Source organism: Lynx canadensis, chromosome E1 (assembly GCF_007474595.2).
Source record: "Lynx canadensis isolate LIC74 chromosome E1, mLynCan4.pri.v2, whole genome shotgun sequence".
Classification (NCBI taxonomy): Eukaryota; Metazoa; Chordata; class Mammalia; order Carnivora; family Felidae; genus Lynx; species Lynx canadensis.
In genome coordinates, this window is record NC_044316.2 from 25,267,635 (window position 1) to 25,293,369 (window position 25,735).

At 37.4% G+C, this 25,735-nt stretch overlaps 1 protein-coding gene across 10 annotated transcripts in view; it reads left to right on the plus strand.

Moving 5' to 3' along the window:
• BCAS3 (BCAS3 microtubule associated cell migration factor) overlaps window positions 1–25,735 on the plus strand; it is a 619,432-nt gene that overhangs the window by 179,685 nt on the left and 414,012 nt on the right. For all 10 annotated transcript variants that reach the window (XM_030295988.1, XM_030295991.1, XM_030295990.1 and 7 more), the window contains one exon: window positions 4,951–5,121. In XM_030295988.1, the coding sequence (XP_030151848.1) occupies window positions 4,951–5,121 (171 nt within the window). The remainder of the gene's footprint in view (window positions 1–4,950; window positions 5,122–25,735) is intronic.

Below are 25,735 nucleotides of genomic sequence, written 5' to 3' on the forward strand. Positions count from 1 at the left end.
CTGTCTGACTTATTTCACTTAGCATAATACCCTCAAGCTCCATCCGTGTTGTCACAAATGGCAGTATTTCATTCTTCCATATGGCTAAGTAGTATTTGTGTGTGTGTGTGTGTGTGTGTGTGTGTGCACGTTTCAGACACACACACACACACACACACACCCTCTTTATCCATTTATCTATCAGTGGACACACTTAGGTTGTTTCCATATCTTGGCTATTATAAATAATGCTGCAATGAACATATGAACATAGAGGTTTATCTATGTTTTTGAATTAGTATTTTCATATTCTTTGTATAAATACTCATAAGTAGAATAGCTGGACCATATGGCAGGTCTATTCTTAATTTTTTGAGGAATCTTAATGCTAATTTTTGTAGTGGCTGCACCAGTGTACATTCCCACCGACAACATATAAGGGTTCCCTTTACTCCACATTCTCTCTAATACTTGTTATTTCTTGTCTTTTTGATAATAGTCATTCTGACAGGTGTGAAGTGATATCTCATTGTGGTTTTGATTTTTATTTCCCCGTTGATTAGTGATGTTGAACATCTTTTCATATCTGTTGGCCATCTATGTCTTCTTTGGAAAAATGTCTCTTCAGATATTCTGCCCATTTTTTTAAAATTTTTTTAATGTTTATTTATTTTTGAGACAGAGAGAGACAGAGCATGAACAGGGGAGGGGCAGAGAGAGAGAGGGAGACACAGAATTGGAAGCAGGCTCCAGGCTCTGAGCCATCAGCCCAGAGCCCGATGCGGGGCTCAAACTCACGGACTGCGAGATCGTGACCTGAGCTGAAGTGGGACCCTTAACCAACTGAGCCACCCAGGCGCCCCATCATTTTTTTTTCTTATTGTTGCTATTGTTGAGTTCTAGGAGTTGTTTATATATTTTGGATATTAACCCTGTATCAGATGTATGATTTGCAAATATTTTCTCCCATTAAACATTTTAATTTTGATGTTGTTTTCCTGTGCTATGCAGAAGATGCTTTTTGGTTTGATACAGTCCCATTGGTTTATTTTTGCATTTGTTTCCCTTGCCTTTGGAGTCAGATCCACAAACACATCTCTAAGATTGATGTTTGTGAGCTTACCGCCTATGTTTTCTTATAGGAACTTTGTGGTCTTAGGTTGGTCTTACATTTAATTCTTTAATTCATTTTGAGTTAATTTTTGTGTATGGTATAAGAGAGTAGTCTAGTTTAATTCTATTACATAACTGTCCATTTTTTCTGGAACTATTTATTGAAGAGACTGTCCTTTCTCCATTGTATGTTCTTGGCTTCTTTGTTGTAAATTAATTGTATATTTGGGTAGTTATTTCTCAGCTATCAATTTTGTTCCATTGATATATTTGTCTTTTTTATGCCAGTACCATACTGTTCTGATTACTATAAGTTTATAGAATAGTTTGAAATCAGGAACCATGATTTCAGCTTTGTTCTTTTTTTCTCAAGATTGCTTTGGCTATTCTGGGTCTTTTATGGTACCATGCAAATTTTAGAATTATTTGTTCTAATTCTGTGAAAAATGCCTCTGGAATTTTGGGAGGAATTGCACTGAATCTATAGATTGCAGTGGTGGTATGGACGTTTTAACAGTGTTAATTCTTCAATCCATGGGCATGGAATATCTTTCCATTTATTTGTGTCTTCTTCATTTTCTTTCATTAGTGTCTTATAGTTCTCAGTGTACAGGTCTTTCGCTCCCTGGTTAAATTTATTCATAGGTATTTTATTCTTTTGATGCAGTTGTAAATGACATTGCTTTCTTAATTTCTTTTTTTACTGATAGCTTATTATTAGTATATAGAAACATCACAGATTTATGTATATTGATTTTGTATTCTCCAACTTTACTGACTTTGTTTATTCGTTTTAACAGTTTTTTGATGGAGGTTTTCTATGTATTTGCACATAGTAATGATTTTACTACTTCTTTTCTGATTGGATGCCTTTTATTTATTTTTCTTGCCTTATTACTGTGACTAGGCTCCAATGCTGTATTGAATAAAAGTGGAGAAAGTGAACATTCTTGTCTTATCTTGTTCCCAATCTTAGAGGACAATCTTCCAGTTTTTCAGTATTAAGTATGATACTAGCTATGGGTTTATCATATAAAGCCTTTACTATGTTGAGGTATGTATCCTTCATACCCACTTTGTTGAGAGTTTTTATCATAAATGGAGGTTGAGTTTTTTCAAATATTTTTTCTGCACCTATTGAAATGATCTTATGATTTCTATCCTTCATTTTGTTAATGTGGTATACCACATTGATTCGTGGATATTGAACCATTCTAGCTTCTCTGAAATAATTCCTACTTGATCATGGTGTATGATCCTTTTAATGTGTTGTTGAATTTGGTTTGCTAATATTTTGTTAAGGACTTTTGCATCTATGTTCATCAGTAATATTGGCCTGTACTTTTCCTTTGTTGTAGTGTCCTTGTTTGGTTTTGGTATCAGGGTAAAGTTAATGTCATGTTTTACATCTTTTTATTTTATGCATCCCTTAACTAATTGTAGTTTTAATTAGTTTTACTACTATTCTCTTTTAGCCTTTATACTTGTTTTATAAGTGATTGATCCACTATCTTTACAATATATTTATCTTTTCCAATGAGAGTTTTACTTTTGTATGTTTCCTTGTGATTAAATACTAAATATTAAATATTTCTTTTCAACTTAAAAGAAGTCCCATTAACATTTCTTGTAAGGCCATTTTAGCAATGATGAACTCCTTTAGTTTTTGCTTATCTGGAAAACTCTTAATTTCCCCTTCAATTATGAGTGATAACTTTGCTAGGTAGAGAATTCTTGGTTGGAAGTTTTTTCCTTTTAGCACTTTGAATATGTTGTGCTCTCTTCTGGCCTGCAAAGTTTCTGCAAAACAATCTTGATAGCCGTATGCGGTTTCCTTGTATGTATTTATCTTGATACTTTTAAGATTCTCCCTTTAACTTTTACCATTCTAATTATAATGTGTCTTGGTATGGAACTCTTTGGGGTTCCCACTTGTATGTCTATTTCCTTCACCAGATTAGGGAAGTCTTCAGCTATTAGTTTTTAAAACTTTTTTTCTGGCCCTTTCTCTCTTCTCTTCTGGGAACCATGTAATGTGAATGTTTTTCTGCTTGAAGTACTCCCAAGTTTTGTTTTTTTTTAAATACATATATGTTTATTTTAATTCTTTTCTCTTTTTGCTCCTTTGTCTGGGTGAGTTCCATTGTTTTGTCTTCCAGCTCACTGATCTGCTTCATCTAGTCTGTTGTTGAACCTCTCTAGTGTATTTGTCAGTTCACTTATTATATTTTCAGCTCTGTAGCTTCTGTTTGATACTTTTTAATGTTTTCACTCCTTTTGTTGAAGTTCACTCTGTGTTAATTCATTCCTCTGAGTTTGGTGAGCATCTTTATGGCCATTTATTTGAACTCTGTTGCTTATCTCATTTTATCGAGGTCTTTTTCTGGGGTTTTGTTCTTTGTTTGGAACATATTCCTCTGTCTTCTTATCTTGTCTTTCTGTGTTTGTTTCTATGTATTAGGCAAATCAGCTACCTCTATACCAATCTTGAATGAGTGACCTTCAAGTATCCTGTGGGACTCAAGCATTTATCCTTCCTGGCCACCCAGTGCCAGATGCTCAAGGGGTGTCTCCTATGTGAGCTGTACATGGCTGCCCATCTCCTGTGGAGGAGCTGTGGCTGTGGCATGAGTGCATGGGGCTCTTGTCTGGCCCATCTTGTCTGTGATGTGTGGCTGTGACATAGGAATGAGTGTCTACATGCCTAATCTTGTTGTGCAATATTATATAACAGCATATTATAGATTTAATTTGGAAGCATAACATTTTTCACATAGGCATTCTACCAGTGTTCAGTCTTTTTCATGCTAAAAAATAGATTGAAAATTAGATTTATAATATTTCAAAAAATAACCATAGATGTTGGTGAGGATGTGGAGAGAAGGGAACCCTCTTACACTGTTGGTGAGAATGCAAACTGGTACAACCACTCTGGAATAACAGTATGGAGGTTCCTCAAAAAGTTAAAAAAATAGAACTACCCTACGATCCAGCAATTACGCTACTAGGTATTTACCCAATGGATACAAAAATACTGATTCAAAGGGACACATGCACCCTGATGTTCATAGCAGCATTATCAATAATAGCCCGGGTGTCCGTTGACTGATGAATGGATAAAGAAGATACATTAAAACAAACAAACACAAACAAATACAAATAAATAAATAAATAGGAATATTACTCAGCCATAAAAAAGAATGAAATTTTGCACTCGATATAGGCATTAAAGACAGGAGAAAAAAGAAATATTTTTTTAGAAAGATATAATTGTTCCTGGGGTGCCTGAGTGGCTCAGTTGGTTAAGCGTTTGACTTCAGCTCAGGTCACAATCTCATGGTTTATGAGTTCAAGCCCCACATCGAGCTCTGTGCTTACAGCTCGGAGCCTGGAGCCTATTTTGGATTCTGTGTCTCTGTCTTTCTCTCTGACGCTCCCCCAAACCCCCTTTCTCTCTCTCTCAAAAATAAATAAACATTAAAAAATATATATGTAAATATATACTATATATCTATATGTAAGTATACATACATATATGTATATGTATATACACATATATATGTATAATTATTCCCTTATGTGAAACAAAGTTCTTTAATCATTTACTTGTGGCTTTATTCTCACTATGCTGATTTTGGGGATTCTACTGATACCATTTACTCAAACTAATACTGATTTTCTAACTAAAATTTAAGATCGTATGAAAAGTCAGACTGAATTTCTGTGACAGTTCACTGCTACATATAGGTTTGTAAGACAATAGGGAATTGAAAAGGTAGGAGAATGAGCCAAATGCATATTTCTGTTTAGAATTCAAATACTGATGTGAAGTCATATATTTTATATTTCATTGCATAGACATTGAAAACTGGTCTGACAATGGTCGGGAAAGTAGTGACTCAGCTGACAGGCACGCTGCCTTCAGGTGTGACAGAAGATGACGTTGCCCTCCATAGTAATTCAAGGCGGAGTCCTCTGGTTCCAGGCATTATCACAGTAATTGACACTGAAACCGTTGGAGAGGGCCAGGTAAGAACTTCCAATGCAAGTAATGTAAAAATAATACCTGTAGGGGTGTCTGGGTGGCTTAGTCATTTAAGTGTCCAACTCTTGGTTTTGGCTAAGGTCATGATCTCATGGTTTTGTGAGTTTGAACCCTGCTTCGGGCTCTGTGCTAACAGTGCAGAGCCTACTTGAGGTTCTGTTTCCCTCTGTCTCTGTCCTTCCCCCACTTGCCTTGTCTTGTCTCTCTCTAAATAAATAAATCAGCTTTAAAAAAATAATAAAGATGACACTTGATAGAACCTAAATTGGAAGATTAATAATTGATCTTTAAGGCAGAGGCTTGCTGATAGAAACAATCAATAGGACCTTCCATATTTTGGAGGGAATTAAATAAATTATTGATTAATTATGATAGTTACAAGTGACAATACTGTAAATAATATCGTTTTATTACAGACATTTATAAATATGAGAAATACATAAAGTCTCAAAGTATATGTTAAGATACATACATGGTAATGCTTATCTACATACATACGTTGTAATCCTGTATCTTCAGATAATGCAGAAACATATAGATTATAAAAATCTAATTATTATAAACATGGAAAAATAAATTACATAGTGTAAATCTGGCTGGTAAGAAACCAGTTGGGTTTTGTTTTCTTCCCCCATGTATTCATAAAAATCTTTTTCTTTTGTATCATAGTCTTGAATTTTAAAATACATCTCTGGGGGTGACTGGGTGTCTCAGTTGGTTAAGTGTCTGACTCTTGATTTAGGCTAAGGTAATGATCTCATGGTTCGGGTGTACAAGCCCCACGTCAGGCTCTGGGCTGGTGGCGTGGAGCCTACTTGGGATTCTCTCTCTTTCCCTCTGTCTCTGCCCCTCCCCTGCTCGTGTTCTCACTTTCTCAAAATAAATAAAATAAACATTAAAAAATACATTTTGAAAGGAAGGTAATTTTAAAATTCTAATAGTTTGTAATCATTGCTACAAAAAAAATCCAATCTAAAATTGATAACTAGAATAGGATAGGAGTAGATCAACATTTATGAAATAGAAATTATTTTAATTTTATATAGAATATATATTTAATTCTTTTTTCAGAATATAATGTCTAGAAGCTATGTGAGTCTTTAAAGTATTAAACCTAAATACTGCATTTTTTTTTTTAAGGAAATGTGTTTTCAGTTTAAATGGTGATTCGATACCTGATAAAAGATTAGCTTTGACTCAATACTCATGTACTAGTTCCTACAGTAAGATCAATTCGCATTTCTAAAAAACGTAGACTCTACTGCAATTAAAAGACAAAAAAATCTTTGAAGTTCTAGATTACTGAATTTAGCTATTGTATTTTATTTGAAATCTGAATAATAATCAATCTCCACCTCCCCCGTGTTAACTTTATGGTTCACCAAACATGTTAGAGTGCAGGCCTGTATTCTTGTTTAAAACTCTTTTTAATGAAGTGCTAGCAAACTTTTCAGTTGACTTGTAATGAATTTTTTTAAGTTGTGTTAATTAGCTCAAGTTGATAGATACAGACAGATGTTAATTTTCTTTCTTAATTGGAATTAAATATTTAAACCCTAGTGTTTTATGAGTGTTAAAGTAAAAAATATAGGGGCGCCTGGGTGGCGCAGTCGGTTAAGCGTCCGACATCAGCCAGGTCACGATCTTGCGGTCCGTGAGTTCGAGCCCCGCGTCGGGCTCTGGGCTGATGGCTCAGAGCCTGGAGCCTGTTTCCGATTCTGTGTCTCCCTCTCTCTCTGCCTCTCGCCCGTTCATGCTCTGTCTCTCTCTATCCCAAAAATAAATAAACGTTGAAAAAAAAATTAAAAAAAAAAAAAAAGTAAAAAATATTTTCTTTTGTCCTTTGATTCTTAATCAATTTACCTCCAAGGCCACACACGTTTACTGAGTAGTAACAATCCTCCTGAACATCGTCTAGTTTGGTGAGCATAAGTCTGTTAAACATCTAACGTTTGTTGACAGATGGATTGTGGTCATTTAAAAGTAGAAAATGTTATCTCATGATTTTTGATGAAATAGAGGTACAACTCAATTTATTTTATTATATTTAAGTGTAGAAACATGTAAAAAGAAAAATTTTACGTAATTATATAATTCTAATTAATGACATATTAAATAGTGGCCTTATGTTTCCAAATATGCCCCCCATTCTTTATTAACTTTTTATAACTTTAAAGTGCAATTCTCAGATTTGAAATATGGAAATGAACTGTAGATTGTGGAGTTGCAAAAGTTCACTTTTCTTTGGTAAATGAATTATTAACACTTGAAACAAGTAAAGTTGTTTATTAGGAAATAAGAATTATAGAAATGTTAACTTTAAAAGTTAAAAGAAGTTAAAAAGTGTTACTCAACCTGAAAAATATTATCTTTTCTATTATTTGTTGAGCTCATAATCTCTTTTCATTCCCACTTATAACATTCTGAATTTTTATTTCATTTAAAAATTGTTTTTATAAGGGAGGAAATAAATTGATACTCAGTAAATGGTAAGTTACTATGTGCATTTTGAAAGAATTATAACTATTTTTTAAAGCAACAAGAGTTCCTGACTATAATACTATCCTCCTTTTTTTTTTTTTATTACTGTGAATCTGTTTTTTGTTAAGAAGACATTTTTGTCTCTGATACATAGTTCAGTTGGAGTACAGAGCTGCTTTTAGGTTATGCTGGATTGTATTAAAAAGACTTCATGGGTTATTGTCCTAGATTTATCACCTCTAGCCCTTTCCGACTGATGTTTGACCTTAGCTGTAATGTTTTTCCTTTTCCATCTAAAGCTGACATTATGTCCACTTTTTCTGTTTAAATCCATTGAGCCTTTAATAAAGACATTTTCATGTTTACAGTGGCAATGTATAAAATTTGATTCACCATCTTTCTAATGCTAAATTGATTAATTTGATTTTATGTTGACGGGATCATTGCGTGGTAACTGCATTAAGGAAGAGTGGATTTGATTGACTTTGTGTCCATTTTTTAATCTGTGTTACTTGTTTTATTTAAAAGCATTTTGTGGCTAAGATAAGCTAAGTGATATAATTTGCCTTTACACATTTATATAATTGAAGTTAGCAGTGTGGCAAAGTCCCTAATCAAAGGAAAATGCTCCAGAATGATGACCTAAACTTGAGCTATTTCTTTCTCTGGGTACAAGTGTTATTCATAATAATTTACTGGTTCCTGAAGTGTTTTATTTATCTTTTTGTTCACACGGCAAAAGCTTATCCACCTTGTATCAGTTAAAGTACTTTGATTAATTTTAATATAGTCAAGTTATTATTAATGTATACTTAAGAAGTTCAGCCTGTTTAGTTAAATGGGTACATATCTTAGGATAATTGTATTGGGATGTATTTTATATTATTAATTTGATGTTTTAGGCGAAGTGATAAGGCAATGGAGAAAATCCTTCCAAAAGTATCTGGTTGTTATGTTTGTGAAATTCATAAAGAGAAGCTTCAAAAAGTCTTATGTAATGGTATCAGGCTTTACTGTGCACCAAGATTAATGTGCCTTTTTACTAGACGGCTTCTGTATTGGTACCATCAAATAGAGTACTCAGTACTAATTGTATTGGAGACGGAGATATAAGATTATAGTGTATGAAAGGAAAGGGAATCTTCTAAGATTGAGTTAAAATAGAAAAGTAGACAAAACACAAATATTTCACAGAAAAAAATAAAACATACAGATTGTCCCTGACTTAAAATGTCTTGAGTTAATGATTTTTCAACTTTATGATGATATGAAAGTGATAGGAATTCAGTAGAAACCATACTTGGAATTTTGAATTTTGAACTTTCCCTAGCCCAGTGATATGTGGTATAATAGTCTCTTGTGATTCTGGGTAGCAACAACCAACTGCAGCTCTGAGTCAGCCTCGTGATCGTGAGGGTAAACAACTGATACACTTACACCTGTTCTGCACTCAGATAGCCATTGTGTTTCTCGCTTTCAGCATAGTATTCAATAAGTTACATGAGATATCCAGCATTTTACTATAAAATAGGCTTTGTGTTAGATGATTTTGTCCAACTGTAGGCTAATGTGAGTGTTCTGAGCATGTTTAAGGTAGGGTAAGCTAAGGATGATGTTTGGTAGGTTAGGTGTATTAAATGCACTTTTGACTTAAGATGTGTTCAACTCGAGGAAGATGGCGGCGTAGGAGGACGCTGGGCTCACCGCGCGTCCTGCTGATCACTTAGATTCCACCTACACCTGCCTAAATAACCCAGAAAACCGCCAGAGGATTAGCAGAACAGAGTCACCGGACCCAAGTGCAGACGAGAGGCCCACGGAAGAGGGTAGGAAGGGCGGCGAGGCGGTGCGCGCTCCACGGACTGGCGGGAGGGAGCCGGGGCGGAGGGGCGGCTCGCCGGCCAAGCAGAGCCCCCGAGTCCGGCTTGCAAAAGCGGAGGGGCCTGACGGACTGTGTTCAGACAGCAAGCGCGACTTAGCGTCTGGGAGGTCATAAGTTAACAGCTCTGCTCGGAAAGCGGGAAGGCTGGAGGACAAAGGGAGGGTGAGCTACGGAGCCCCCGGACGACAGAGCTCAGTTTGGCCGGGAACAAAGGCGCTAGCCAGCGCCATCTCCCCCGCCCATCCCCCAGCCAAAATCCCAAAGGGAACCGGCTCCGGCCAGGGAAATTGCTCGCTCCGCGCGAACACCCAACTCTGTGCTTCTGCGGAGCCAAACCTCCGGCAGCGATTTGACTCCCTCCGGCTGCCACAGGGCCCCTCCTGAAGTGGATCACCTAAGGAGAAGCGAGCTAAGCCTGCCCCCCCTCCCGCCGTGCACCTTGCCTTCCCACCCCAGCTAATACGCCAGATCCCCAGCATCACAAGCCTGGCAGTGTGCAAGTAGCCCAGACGGGCCACGCCACCCCACAGTGAATCCCGCCCCTAGGAGAGGGGAAGAGAAGGCACACACCAGTCTGACTGTGGCCCCAGCGGTGGGCTGGGGGCAGACATCAGGTCGGACTGCGGCCCCGCCCACCAACTCCAGTTATACACCACAGCACAGGGGAAGTGCCCTGCAGGCCCTCACCACACCAGGGACTATCCAAAATGACCAAGCGGAAGAATTCCCCTCAGAAGAATCTCCAGGAAATAACAACAGCTAATGAGCTGATCAAAAAGGATTTAAATAATATAACAGAAAGTGAATTTAGAATAATAGTCATAAAATTAATCGCTGGGCTGGAAAACAGCATACAGGACAGCAGAGAATCTCTTGCTACAGACATCAGGGGACTAAGGAACAGTCACGAGGAGCTGAAAAACGCTTTAAAGGAAATGGAAAACAAAATGCAAACCACCACGGCTCGGATGGAAGAGGCAGAGGAGAGAATAGGTGAACTAGAAGATAAAGTTATGGAAAAAGAGGAAGCTGAGAAAAAGAGAGATAAAAAAATCCAGGAGTATGAGGGGAAAATTAGAGAACTAAGTGATACACTAAAAAGAAATAATATACGCATAATTGGTATCCCAGAGGAGGAAGAGAGAGGGAAAGGTGCTGAAGGGGTACTTGAAGAAATAATAGCTGAGAACTTCCCTGAACTGGGGAAGGAAAAAGGCATTGAAATCCAAGAGGCACAGAGAACTCCCTTCAGACGTAACTTGAATCGATCTTCTGCACGACATATCATAGTGAAACTGGCAAAATACAAGGATAAAGAGAAAATTCTGAAAGCAGCAAGGGGTAAACGTGCCCTCACATATAAAGGGAGACCTATAAGACTCGTGACTGATCTCTCTTTTGAAACTTGGCAGGCCAGAAAGAATTGGCACGAGATTTTCAGGGTGCTAGATAGCAAAAATATGCAGCCCAGAATCCTTTATCCAGCAAGTCTGTCATTTAGAATAGAAGGAGAGATAAAGGTCTTCCCAAACAAACAAAAACTGAAGGAATTTGTCACCACTAAACCAGCCCTACAAGAGATCCTAAGGGGGACCCTGTGAGACAAAGTACCAGAGACATCACTACAAGCATAAAACATACAGACATCACAATGACTCTAAACCCGTATCTTTCTATAATAACACTGAATGTAAACGGATTAAATGCGCCAACCAAAAGACATAGGGTATCAGAATGGATAAAAAAACAAGACCCATCTATTTGCTGTCTACAAGAGACTCATTTTAGACCTGAGGACACCTTTAGATTCAGAGTGAGGGGATGGAGAACTATTTATCATGCTACTGGAAGCCAGAAGAAAGCTGGAGTAGCCATACTTATATCAGACAAACTAGACTTTAAATTAAAGGCTGTAACAAGAGATGAAGAAGGACATTATATAATAGTTACAGGGTCTATCCATCAGGAAGAGCTAACAATTATAAATGTCTATGCGCCGAATACCGGAGCCCCCAAATATATAAAACAATTACTCATAAACAGAAGCAACCTTATTGATAAGAATGTGGTAATTGCAGGGGACTTTAACACCCCACTTACAGAAATGGATAGATCATCTAGACACACAGTCAATAAAGAAACAAGGGCCCTGAATGAGACACTGGATCAGATGGACTTGACAGATATATTTAGAACTCTGCATCCCAAAGCAACAGAATATACTTTCTTCTCGAGTGCACATGGAACATTCTCCAAGATAGATCATATACTGGGTCACAAAACAGCCCTTCATAAGTTTACAAGAATTGAAATTATACCATGCATACTTTCAGACCACAATGCTATGAAGCTTGAAATCAACCACAGGAAAAAGTCTGGAAAACCTCCAAAAGCATGGAGGTTAAAGAACACCCTACTAACGAATGAGTGGGTCAACCAGGCAATTAGAGAAGAAATCAAAAAATATATGGAAACAAACGAAAATGAAAATACAACAATCCAAACGCTTTGGGACGCAGCGAAGGCAGTCCTGAGAGGAAAATACATTGCAATCCAGGCCTATCTCCAGAAACAAGAAAAATCCCAAATACAAAATCTAACAGCACACCTAAAGGAAATAGAAGCAGAACAGCAAAGGCAGCCTAAACCCAGCAGAAGAAGAGAAATAATAAAGATCAGAGCAGAAATAAACAATATAGAATCTAAAAAAACTGTAGAGCAGATCAACGAAACCAAGAGTTGGTTTTTTGAAAAAATAAACAAAATTGACAAACCTCTAGCCAGGCTTCTCAAAAAGAAAAGGGAGATGACCCAAATAGATAAAATCATGAATGAAAATGGAATTATTACAACCAATCCCTCAGAGATACAAACAATTATCAGGGAATACTATGAAAAATTATATGCCAACAAATTGGACAACCTGGAAGAAATGGACAAATTCCTAAACACCCACACTCTTCCAAAACTCAATCAGGAGGAAATAGAAAGCTTGAACAGACCCATAACCAGCGAAGAAATTGAATCGGTTATCAAAAATCTCCCAACAAATAAGAGTCCAGGACCAGATGGCTTCCCAGGGGAGTTCTACCAGACGTTTAAAGCAGAGATAATACCTATCCTTCTCAAGCTATTCCAAGAAATAGAAAGGGAAGGAAAACTTCCAGACTCATTCTATGAAGCCAGTATTACTTTGATTCCTAAACCAGACAGAGACCCAGTAAAAAAAGAGAACTACAGGCCAATATCCCTGATGAATATGGATGCAAAAATTCTCAATAAGATACTAGCAAATCGAATTCAACAGCATATAAAAAGAATTATTCACCATGATCAAGTGGGATTCATTCCTGGGATGCAGGGCTGGTTCAACATTCGCAAATCAATCAACGTGATACATCACATTAACAAAAAAAAAGAGAAGAACCATATGATCCTGTCAATCGATGCAGAAAAGGCCTTTGACAAAATCCAGCACCCTTTCTTAATAAAAACCCTTGAGAAAGTCGGGATAGAAGGAACATACTTAAAGATCATAAAAGCCATTTATGAAAAGCCCACAGCTAACATCATCCTCAACGGGGAAAAACTGAGAGCTTTTTCCCTGAGATCAGGAACACGACAGGGATGCCCACTCTCACCGTTGTTGTTTAACATAGTGCTGGAAGTTCTAGCATCAGCAATCAGACAACAAAAGGAAATCAAAGGCATCAAAATTGGCAAAGATGAAGTCAAGCTTTCGCTTTTTGCAGATGACATGATATTATACATGGAAAATCCGATAGACTCCACCAAAAGTCTGCTAGAACTGATACATGAATTCAGCAAAGTTGCAGGATACAAAATCAATGCCCAGAAATCAGTTGCATTCTTATACACTAACAATGAAGCAACAGAAAGACAAATAAAGAAACTGATCCCATTTACAATTGCACCAAGAAGCATAAAATACCTAGGAATAAATCTAACCAAAGATGTAAAGGATCTGTATGCTGAAAACTATAGAAAGCTTATGAAGGCAATTGAAGAAGATTTAAAGAAATGGAAAGACATTCCCTGCTCATGGATTGGAAAAATAAATATTGTCAAAATGTCAATACTACCCAAAGCTATCTACACATTCAATGCAATCCCAATCAAAATTGCACCAGCATTCTTCTCGAAACTAGAACAAGCAATCCTAAAATTCATATGGAACCACAAAAGGCCCCGAATAGCCAAAGGAATTTTGAAGAAGAAGACCAAAGCAGGAGGCATCACAATCCCAGACTTCAGCCTCTACTACAAAGCTGTCATCATCAAGACAGCATGGTATTGGCACAAAAACAGACACACAGACCAATGGAATAGAATAGAAACCCCAGAACTAGACCCACAAACATATGGCCAACTCATCTTTGACAAAGCAGGAAAGAACATCCAATGGAAAAAAGACAGCCTCTTTAACAAATGGTGCTGGGAGAACTGGACAGCAACATGCAGAAGGTTGAAACTAGACCACTTTCTCACACCATTTACAAAAATAAACTCAAAATGGATAAAGGACCTAAATGTGAGACAGGAAACCATCAGAACCTTAGAGGAGAAAGCAGGAAAAGACCTCTCTGACCTCAGCCGTAGCAATCTCTTACTTGACACATCCCCAAAGGCAAGGGAATTAAAAGCAAAAGTGAATTACTGGGACCTTATGAAGATAAAAAGCTTCTGCACAGCAAAGGAAACAACCAACAAAACTAAAAGGCAACCAACGGAATGGGAAAAGATATTTGCAAATGACATATCGGACAAAGGGCTAGTATCTAAAATCTATAAAGAGCTCACCAAACTCCACACCCGAAAAACAAATAACCCAGTGAAGAAATGGGCAGAAAACATGAATAGACACTTCTCTAAAGAAGACATCCAGATGGCCAACAGGCACATGAAAAGATGTTCAGCGTCGCTCCTTATCAGGGAAATACAAATCAAAACCACACTCAGGTATCACCTCACGCCAGTCAGAGTGGCCAAAATGAACAAATCAGGAGACTATAGATGCTGGAGAGGATGTGGAGAAACGGGAACCCTCTTGCACTGTTGGTGGGAATGCAAATTGGTGCAGCCGCTCTGGAAAGCAGTGTGGAGGTTCCTCAGAAAATTAAAAATAGACCTACCCTATGACCCAGCAATAGCACTGCTAGGAATTTATCCAAGGGATACAGGAGTACTGATGCATAGGGGCACTTGTACCCCAATGTTCATAGCAGCACTCTCAACAATAGCCAAATTATGGAAAGAGCCTAAATGTCCATCAACTGATGAATGGATAAAGAAATTGTGGTTTATATACACAATGGAATACTACGTGGCAATGAGAAAAAATGAAATATGGCCTTTTGTAGCAACGTGGATGGAACTGGAGAGTGTGATGCTAAGTGAAATAAGCCATACAGAGAAAGACAGATACCATATGGTTTCACTCTTATGTGGATCCTGAGAAACTTAACAGGAACCCATGGGGGAGGGGAAGGAAAAAAAAAAAAAAAAAAAAAAAAAAAAGGACGTTAGAGTGGGAGAGAGCCAAAGCATAAGAGACTGTTAAAAACTGAGAACAAACTGAGGGTTGATGGGGGGTGGGAGGGAGGGGCGGGTGGGTGATGGGTATTGAGGAGGGCACCTTTTGGGATGAGCACTGGGTGTTGTATGGAAACCAATTTGTCAATAAACTTCATATAAAAAAAAAAAAAAACAAAAAAAACAAAAAACAAAAAAAACAAAAAAAAAAAAAAAAAAAAAAAATATTAAACTCACAATGGATTTATTGAGATGTAACCTCTTTGTAAGTTGAGGAAGATCTGTATATAAATGCTGTATAATCTATATCCATGAATTCACTTGTTATAAGAGAAAGACAAATTTAAACTACACTGAGATACCATTTGTCGCCTGTGAGAATGAGGGAAATTCAAAAGCAGTGTATTCTACGTTTTAACTTCTAATTTTGAAATAATTGTAGAGTCACATTAAGTTGCAGAAATGTATTCATGTGATCTTTACCCAGATTCCTCCAACTTCCCTTGAATAGTGACATTTTACATAGCTGTAAGAAAATATTAAAACCAATATCAAGTTGACAAATATCAATACTGTTCATATGCTATAGACCTAGGATGCCTGGCTGGCTCAGTCAGTGGAGCGTGCAGTTCTTGAACTCAGAACTGTTAGTTCAAGCCCCGTGCTGGGTGTGGAGATTACTTAAAAATAAAATCTGTAAAAAAATATGGCACAGACTTTACTCAGCTCTATTTGTTTTACCTGAATTTATTTGTGTGTTCCTGGGTGTATATAGTTCTATAACTTTTATTCCCCATATAGATTCACATAATCAACAACACCATTAAGATATAAGACTATTCAACACATACATTTTTTTGTATTCAGACTCATCCTTCAACCTACTCCTTCCTTTTCTCCTGAAAACTATTATATGTTCTCTATCTCTATAATTTTGTGATTTATAGAGTGGATATAAGAGAAATCATATAGTATATTACATTTTAAAGTTAACTTTTGGACTAAATATGATATCCTTGAAGTTCATTTAGTTTGTTGTGTGTAATTAAGTCTTTATTATCTCTCTGTTGTATTCCTGTGAATTAGCTGTGTCTATTTGTGCAACCATTCACTCACTGGAAGACATTTGAGTTGTTTCTAGCATTTTGCTGTTATTAATAAAGCTGCTATGAACATCTAGGTAAAGGTTTTTGTGTGATTTCTGTAGAGTTTTCATGTCTCTATATTAAATGCCACAGAGTATGATTGATAAATTTTATAAGTGCATATTTAGTTTTGTCAGAAACTGCCCAACTGTTTTTGCAGAGGGGCTGAACTGGTTTACATTCCTTCCAGTAATGTATGATAGGTGGCAGTTTTCTCATCAGAATCCATGGATGATGAAAGCAGTGTTAGAACATCTTTAAAATAGTGAAATAAATGAATTGTTAAGCCTGAATTCCACATCTAATGAAAATACCTATCAGGAATGAAGGGAATATAAAGACATTCTTATAAAAGGAAAGCTAAATTAATCACTAGCAGATCTATTTATTTATTTACTTTTTTAAAAATTTTTTTTCAACGTTTATTTATTTTTGGGACAGAGAGAGACAGAGCATGAACGGGGGAGGGGCAGAGAGAGAGGGAGACACAGAATCGGAAACAGGCTCCAGGCTCTGAGCCGTCAGCCCAGAGCCTGACGCGGGGCTCGAACTCACGGAGCGCAAGATCGTGACCTGGCTGAAGTCGGACGCTTAACCGACTGCGCCACCCAGGCGCCCCTATTTATTTACTTTTTAATGCTTATTTATTTTTGAGAGGGAGAGAGTGGGAGAGAGAGAGAGAGAGCAAGTGAGCGAGAGAGCACATAAGTAGGGAGGGGCAGAGAGGAGACTCAGAATCTGAAACAGGCTTCAGGCTCTGAGCTGTCAGCACAGAACCTGACATGGGGCTTGAACTCGTGAACCATGAGATCATGATGTGAGCCGAAGTTGGACGCTTAACTGTCTGAGCCACTCAGGCACCCCTATTTTTTTTGACTTTTTATTTGTTTGAGAGAGAGAGAGCGAGAGAGAGAGAGCACATGTACAGGAGCAAGTCAGGGACAGAGAGAGGGGGAGAGAGAGAATCCCAAGCAAGCTTTGCACTTCCAGTGTAGAGCCTGACGTGGGGCTTAATCTTGGGAACTGTGAGATCATGACCTGAGCTGAAACCAAGAGTTAGATGCTTAACCGGCTAAGCCACCCATGCACCCTGCAGATCTACTCTTAAAGAATGTCTAAAGGAAGTTTTCTAAAGAAATTATAACAGAAGAAGGCTTGTAACTTCAGAAATAGAGAACAGTGGAAGAGGTAAAAATAGAAGCGTATATAATATATCGATTTTCGTAAGTTAATTTGGTTGAAGCAAAAATGATAACATCTCATGTTATGATCAACATATTTATGAGAAATATTTGTGGGGAAGTAAATTGAGTTTCATAAAAATGTTAAAATTTTGTACTACATATCACTGTATCTGAAAAGTTTAAAGACAACCCACTAAAGGGTAGAAAATATTTGGAAATTATATTTTTTATAATGGACTGCTATCCAGAATATAGAAAGAACTACAACTAAATAAAGAGATAGATAATCTAATTTTAAATTGAACAAAGATACGAATAAACATTTTTCTGAAAAAGATTTACCAATGGCCAATAAACACAAATGAGAGCCCTCATACACTGCTGGTGGGAATGTAAAATTGTGCAAATGCTTTGGAAAAGAGTTACCAAATGACTTAGCAATTTATCTTCTAGGAATACTCAAAAGAAATGAAAATATATATTCACATAATTGTATGTTCATAGCAGCATTATTTGCAAGAGCCAAAAACTAGGAGCAACTCCAGTGTACCTCAACTGATTAGTAGATGGATAAATCAAATGTGATATGCACTTACAATGTAATATTCTTCAGCAATAAAAAGAAATGAAGCACTGTTTCATGTTATAATGTGGGTGAGTCTTGAAAATATTATACTTTGTGAAAGAAGCCAGTCTCAAAAGAGTGTATGTTGTATGATTCCATTTATATGAAATGTCTAGAATAAGCAAAGCAATAGAAAGAGAAGATAGATTATAGTTTCCCAGGGCTGGGAGTTTGGAAGGAATGGAGAAATGTGGGGTGACTGTTAATAATTATGGGTTTTCCTTTGGTGATGAAAATGTTCTAAATTTGGTTGTGGTGATGGTTCTACAATTGTGTGAATATACCATATATCCCAAAACAAACCTTTAGTAAATATTTAACAAGTGTAGTTTAACACACTTTCCCAGATACTACTACTATAAGACTTCGTTTTCTTGTTCTTCTCACTTAATACTTTGAAAGTCAATCGAACAACTAAAAAGAGAATAACTTATAATGCATGTTCCCCCCACCCCCATTGTGATAAAATATGCTTAACATAAACATTGACATGTAACCATTTTTTAAGTTTACAATTCAGTGCATAAGTGTATTTACAATGTTGTGCCATCACAATGGCACATCACAATATCCATGGTTATCACAATAACCATCACTGTTATCTATTTCTAGAACTTTTTCATCATCTGGATTCATTAAATAGTAAACAGTAACTCCCCAAACCCTTGTCCCCACAGTCCCTGGTGACCATCATTCTGATTTCTGCTTCTAGTAGATTGGCCATAATTAAAAAAGATGTACAATACAAAATGTTGGAAAGGTTGTAGAAAAATTGGAAACCTCACGCTTCACTGATGGAAATAAAAATGATGTAGCTATTTTGGAAAACAATTTGTTAGTTTCTTTAAAAGTTCACCATATGTTTACCATATGACTGACCAGATTCACTTCTAGGTATCTCCCCAAGAGAAATAAAAACATATTCACAAAAATACGTGCACATAGATATTCATAGCTGCCTATGCATTGTAACAATTGACTAGAAATAATCCAAATTGCCAAGAACTGGTGGGTGAACCCACATTTGTGGTATTTTCATACAGTGGATAACAGTTTAGCAATATAAAGAAATGACTGATACCTGAAACAACATGGCTGAACTATAAAAATTATATAAGTGAAAGAAAGTAGAAGGCAAATTGCATGATTCTATTTATTTATTTATTTATTTATTTTTTATTTTTTTAAAATTTTTTTAATGTTTATTTATTTTTAGAGGCAGAGAGAGACAGAGCATGAACGGGGGAGGGGCAGAGAGAGAGGGAGACACAGAATCGGAATCAGGCTCCAGGCTCTGAGCCATCAGCCCAGAGCCCGACGCGGGGCTCGAACTCACAGACCGCGAGATCGTGACTTGAGCTGAAGTCGGACGCTTAACCGACTGAGCCACCCAGGCGCCCCGCATGATTCTATTTATATGAAACATTTTCAAAATTTTTAGAAAAGGCAAAAGAGATAAAATATACATAGGGATTGCCTGGGGCTTAGGGTTGGAAATCTACTGTAAAGTTAATATGAAGACATTTTGGGGATGGTGGAAGAAATCTAAATGGAGAATGTGGTGATGGTTACACAATTGTATGGATTTACTAAGCATTATCCACTTATGTATTTAAAATGGGTGATTTGGGGGCGCCTGGGTGGCGCAGTCGGTTAAGCGTCCGACTTCAGCCAGGTCACGATCTCTCGGTCCGTGAGTTCGAGCCCCGCGTCAGGCTCTGGGCTGATGGCTCAGAGCCTGGAGCCTGTTTCCGATTCTGTGTCTCTCTCTCTCTCTGCCCCTCCCCCGTTCATGCTCTGTCTCTCTCTGTCCCAAAAAATAAATAAACGTTGAAAAAAAAATTTAAAAAAAAAAATAAAATGGGTGATTTGAATGTATAAATTTACTGATGTTTGGGGATGACTATCAGTTATGCTGAAGAGGTACATAAGTAGATCCTGTCTCCAGAAAATGAATACATTACTAGAAAGAATTTTCAAAAATAACTATCTGGGGACTCCAGAAATTGACCAAAACTAAGAATGAAATGATAAGTGTGTAAAGACTTTAGAGCTTGGATAATAGTTGTAGGAGAAAATGGCCTTTTTGCACGAGGCTGCTCTCATTCACATCTGCCTGGAGCTTGGTGAGTGTGATTAGTTTAACCAGTGCAGAGTGGGCCATGTAAACAAGGCTTTTCCCTTCTAGACAGGGGATTTACTTGATTTGGAGTAGTATGTTAAAACCCAAGCCCAACAGTATTTTCACTTGGTGGGTGATGAGTAAGGGAAAATGTGTAGCTCCACTGGCCTGAGATCGCAATTCAGTTGGGGGCCAATTTGAAGAACAGGAGAAAAAAATGTTGGTGAAGTATAAGCAGAGCCTCAGAGACCTTTGGGACAACAAGTGTACCAACATACGTGTGACTGGGATCTCAGAAAGAGAGGTGAGAAAGGGGCAGAAAAACATTTGAAGAAATGAAGTGTATAAATACATTTCTCTTCCCTTAATTTCTTTAAAAGGTAGTTTAAAACGATTGTTTTAGGGAATAACTATAACGTTTCTCAGCTGATAATATATATGACAACAGTAGCACAAAGGAATGGGGAGGAAGTGCAGCTATATTGGAGCAAGGAGCTATAATTTTTGCAATTAACTGACAATCTTGTAATCTGTATAGCACCTTGTTACCTATACAGCATCCACTAAAAAATTAACCCCCCAAAATTAACAGAGGAATTAAAATAGTAATATTAAAAGTAACACAAAAGAAGAGGATCAGAGGTACAACACCTGAGACAAAGTAAATAGCAAAATGGCAAACCTAAATCCAATTATGTGCATAATTATATTAACTATAAATGGACTCAAGTTAAAAGACATTGATTATCAGACCAGAATCATTCAGATTCAAAGACATAATTGGCTGAAGTAAAAGGATTGAGGAAACGTACCACATACACAGTAACCATGATAGGACTGGAATGGCTATATTAATATCAGAAATACTTTGTCAGGAAATATTGCCAGAGAAAAAGATATTTCATAATAATAAGAGGGTCGATGTAATAGGTAGATAAAGCAACTATTGTGTAAACAGCTACAGCATTTCCCAACAAACATTAGGCAAAATCTGACAGATTGAAAGGAGAAATTATAGCTAACTTTTACAGCATGAGATTTAAATGCTGTGCTCTCAATAATTGATAGGAAAAACTAGACAATTTGTGAGGATTTAGAACACTACCAACCAGCACGGTGTAACACTACCCTCCAAACCTGTAGAATTTGCATTGTTTTTCTTTAAATGTTTTTAAAAGTTTATTTATTTATTTTGAGAGAGCAAGAAAGCAAAAGAGCGAGAGAGAGAGAGACACTTAACTGACCAAACAGGCTCTGCGCTGTCAGAGCCCTGACATGGGGCTCGAACCCACGAACCGGGCGACCCCAGCCAAAATCAAAAGTTAGACACTTAACTGACTAGAATTTGCATTCTTTTCAAGAACATCTGGAATGTTTTCCAAGATAGACCTTATGGTTGGGCAAAAAAATATATAAATAGCTTTAAAAGTATTAAAATTATGAGAAGTATGTTTCCTGAGGACTATGGAAATCAATAACAGAATGGGACGCCCCAGTGGCTCCATCAGTTGAGTGTCCAGCTCTTGATTTCAGCTCAGGTCATAATCTCATGGTAGGTGAGATCAAGCCCCACACATCGGACTCTGTGCTGGCTAATGGGGACTCTCTCTCTCTGCCTCTCTCTCTGCCCCTCCTGCGCTTACCTACTGTGCTCTCCCCCCGTCAAAAATAAATAAACTTAATTTTGTCAAATGCTTTTTCTGCATCGATTGACAGGATCCTCTTTTCTTTTCTTTTTTTTTTTTTTTAATTTTTTTTTTCAATGTTTATTTATTTTTGGGACAGAGAGAGACAGAGCATGAATGGGGGAGGGGCAGAGAGAGAGAGGGAGACACAGAATCGGAAACAGGCTCCAGGCTCCGAGCCATCAGCCCAGAGCCCGACGCGGGGCTCGAACTCACGGACCGCGAGATCGTGACCTGGCTGAAGTCGGACGCTTAACCGACTGCGCCACCCAGGCGCCCCCAGGATCCTCTTTTCTTTTACTAATGTGATGTATCACATTGATTGATTTGCGAAGGTTGAACCAGCCCTGCATCCCAGGAATGAACCCCACTTGATCATGGTGAATAATTCTTTTTATATGCTGCTGAATTCGATTTGCTAGTATCTTATTGAGAATTTTTGCATCCATATTCATCAGGGATATTGGCCTGTAGTTCTCTTTTTTTGCTGGGTCTCTGTCTGGTTTAGGAATCAAAGTAATGTGGCTTCATAGAATGAGTCTGGAAGTTTTCCTTCCCTTTCTATTTTTTGGAACAGCTTGAGAAGGATAGGTATTATCTCTGCTTTAAATGTCTGGTAGAATTCCCCAGGGAAGCCATCTGGTCCTGGACTCTTATTTGTTTGGAGATTTTTGATAAACTGATTCAATTTCTTTTCTGGTTATGGGTCTGTTCAAGTTTTCTCTTTCTTCCTGTTTGAGGTTTGGAAGTGTGTGGGTGCTTAGGAATTTGTCCATTTCTTCCAGGTTGTCCAGTTTGGGGCATATAGTTTTTCATAGTATTCCCTGATAATTGCTTGTATTTCTGAGGGATTGGTTGTAATAATTCCATTTTCATTCATGATTTTATCTATTTGGGTCATCTCCCTTTTCTTTTTGAGAAGCCTGGATAGAGGCTTATCAATTGTGTTTATTTTTTCAAAACACCAACTCTTGGTTTCATTGATCTGCTCTGTGGTTTTTTTAGATTCTATATTGTTTATTTCTGCTCTGATCTTTATTATTTCTCTTCTTCTGCTGGGTTTGGGGTGTCTTTGCTGTTCTGCTTCTATTTCCTTTAGGTGTGCTGTTAGATTTTGTATTTGGGATTTTTCTTGTTTCTTGAGATAGGCCTGGATTGCAATGTATTTTCCTTTCAGGACTGCCTTCGCTGCATCCCAAAGCGTTTGGATTGTTGTATGTTCATCTTCCTTTGTTTCCATATATTTTAAAATTTCTTCTCTAATTGCCTGGTTGACCCATTCATTCTTTAGTAGGGTGTTCTTTAACCTCCATGCTTTTGGAGGTTTTCCAGACTTTTTCCTATGGTTGATTTCAAGTTTCATAGCATTGTGGTCTGAAAGTGTGCATGGTATGATCTCAATTCTTTTATACTTATGAAGGGCTATTTTGTGACCCAGTATGTGATCTATCTTGGAGAATGTTCCATGTGCACTCAAGAAGAAAGTATATTCTGCTGCTTTGGGATGCAGAGTTCTGAATATATCTGTTAAGTTCATCTGATCCAATGTATCATTCAGGGCCCTTGTTTCTTTATTGATCCTGTGTCTAGATGATCTGATCTACCCATTGTTGTAAGTGGAGTATTAAAGTCCCCCGCAATTACCACATTCTTATCAATAAGGGTACTTATGTTTGTGATTAATTTTTTTATATATTTGGGGGCTCCCATATTCGGCACATAGGCATTTATAATTGTTAGCTCTTCCTGATGGATAGACCCTGTAGTTATTATATAATTCCCTTCTTCATCTCTTGTTACAGACTTTAATTTAGAGTCTAGTTTGTCTGATATAAGTGTGGCTACTCCAGCTTTCTTTTGACTTCAGTAACATGATAGATAGTTCTCCATCCCCTCACTTTCAATCTGAAGATGTCCTCAGATCTAAAATGAGTCTCTTGTAGACAGCAAATAGATGGGTCTTGTTTTTTTATCCATTCTGATACCCTATGTCTTTTGGTTGGTGCATTTTGTCCATTTACATTTGGTGTTATTATGGAAAGATATGCGTTTAGAGCCACTGTGATGTCTGTAGATTTCATGCTGGTAGTGATGTCTGGTACTTTGTGGTCCTTGCAACATTTCACTCACAGAATCCCCCTTAGGATCTCCTGTAGGGCTGGGTTAGTGGTGATGACATACTTTCTTAATAAAAACCCTCGATAAAGTCGGGATAGAAGGAGCATACTTAAACATCATAAAAGCCATTTATGAAAAGTCCACAGCTAATATCATCCTCAATGGGGAAGAACTGAGAGCTCTCCCCCTGAGATCAGGAACACAACAGGGATGTCCACTCTCACCGCTGTTGTTTAACACAGTGTTGGAAGTGCTAGCATCAGCAATCAGACAACAAAAGGAAATCAAAGGCATCAAAATTGGCAAAGATGAAGTCAAGCGTTCACTTTTTGCAGATGACATCATACTATACATGGAAAACCCGACAGACTCCACCAAAAGTCTGCTAGAACTGATACATGAATTAAGCAAAGTCGCAGGATACAAAATCAATGTACAGATATCAGACAAAGGGCTAGTATCCAAAATGTATAAAGAGCTCACCAAACTCCACACCCAAAAAACAAATAATCCAGTGGAGAAATGGGGGCAAAAAACATGAATAGACACTTCTCTAAGGAAGACATCCAGATGGTCACAAGGCACATGAAAACATGCTCAACGTTGCTCCTCATCAGGGAAATACAAGTCAAAACCACACTGAGAGATCACCTCACGCCAGAGTGGCTAAAATGAACAAATCAGGAGACTATAGATGCTGGCGAGGATGTGGAGAAACGGGAACCTTCTTGCACTGTTGGTGGGAATGCAAACTGGTGCAGCTGCTCTGGAAAACAGTGTGGAGGTTCCTCAAAAAATGAAAAATAGACCTACCCTATGACCCAGCAATAGCACTGCTAGGAATTTACCCAGGGGATACAGGAGTGCTGATGCATAGGGGCACTTGTACCCCAATGTTTATAGCAGCACTCTCAACAATAGCCAAATTATGGAAAGAGCCTAAATGTCCATCAACTGAAGAATGGATAAAGAAATTGTGGTTTATATACACAATGGAACACTACATGGCAATGAGAAAGAATGAAATATGGCCCTTTGTAGCAACATGGATGCAACTGGAGAGTGTTATGCTAAGTGAAATAAGCCATACAGAGAAAGACAGATACCATATGGTTTCACTCTTATGTGGATCCTGAGAAACTTAACAGAAACCCATGGGGAGGGGAAGGAAAAAAAAATGAGGTTAGAGTGGGAGAGAGAGCCAAAGCATAAGAGACTCTTAAAACCTGAGAACAAACTGAGGGTTGATGGGGGGTGGGAGGGAGGGGAGGGTGGGTGATGGGTATTGAGGAGGGCACCTGTTGGGATGAGCACTGCATATTGTATAGAAACCAGTTTGACAATTAATTTCATATTTAAAATAAATAAATAAATAAACTTAAAAAATAACAATGAAATTATGGAAATCTCCAAATATTTGGAAATAAAACACACCTATCAATAGCTCATGGGTGGGAGAAGGAATCCCAAGGATATTAGAAAATATTTGGAATGGAATAAAAATAAAAAGTGAACATATCAGAATTTATGAAGTGCAGCTATTCTTTTACAGAGAGGGAAATTTATAGCTTTAAATGCTTATAGTAGGAAGGAAAAACAGTCTGAAACTAATAATCTTCACTTTTCCCATTTTCTAATCTGGAAAACAAGAGCAAATTATAACCAAACAACAAATGAAGTAAATACTAAATATATGAACATAAGTCAAAAAAATACTAAATTGTGAAATATTGGGGAAATTCCAAAATTGGTTCTTTGAAAAGATAAAAAAAAATTGATCCTTAAAAAGTTAAAAATGAAATT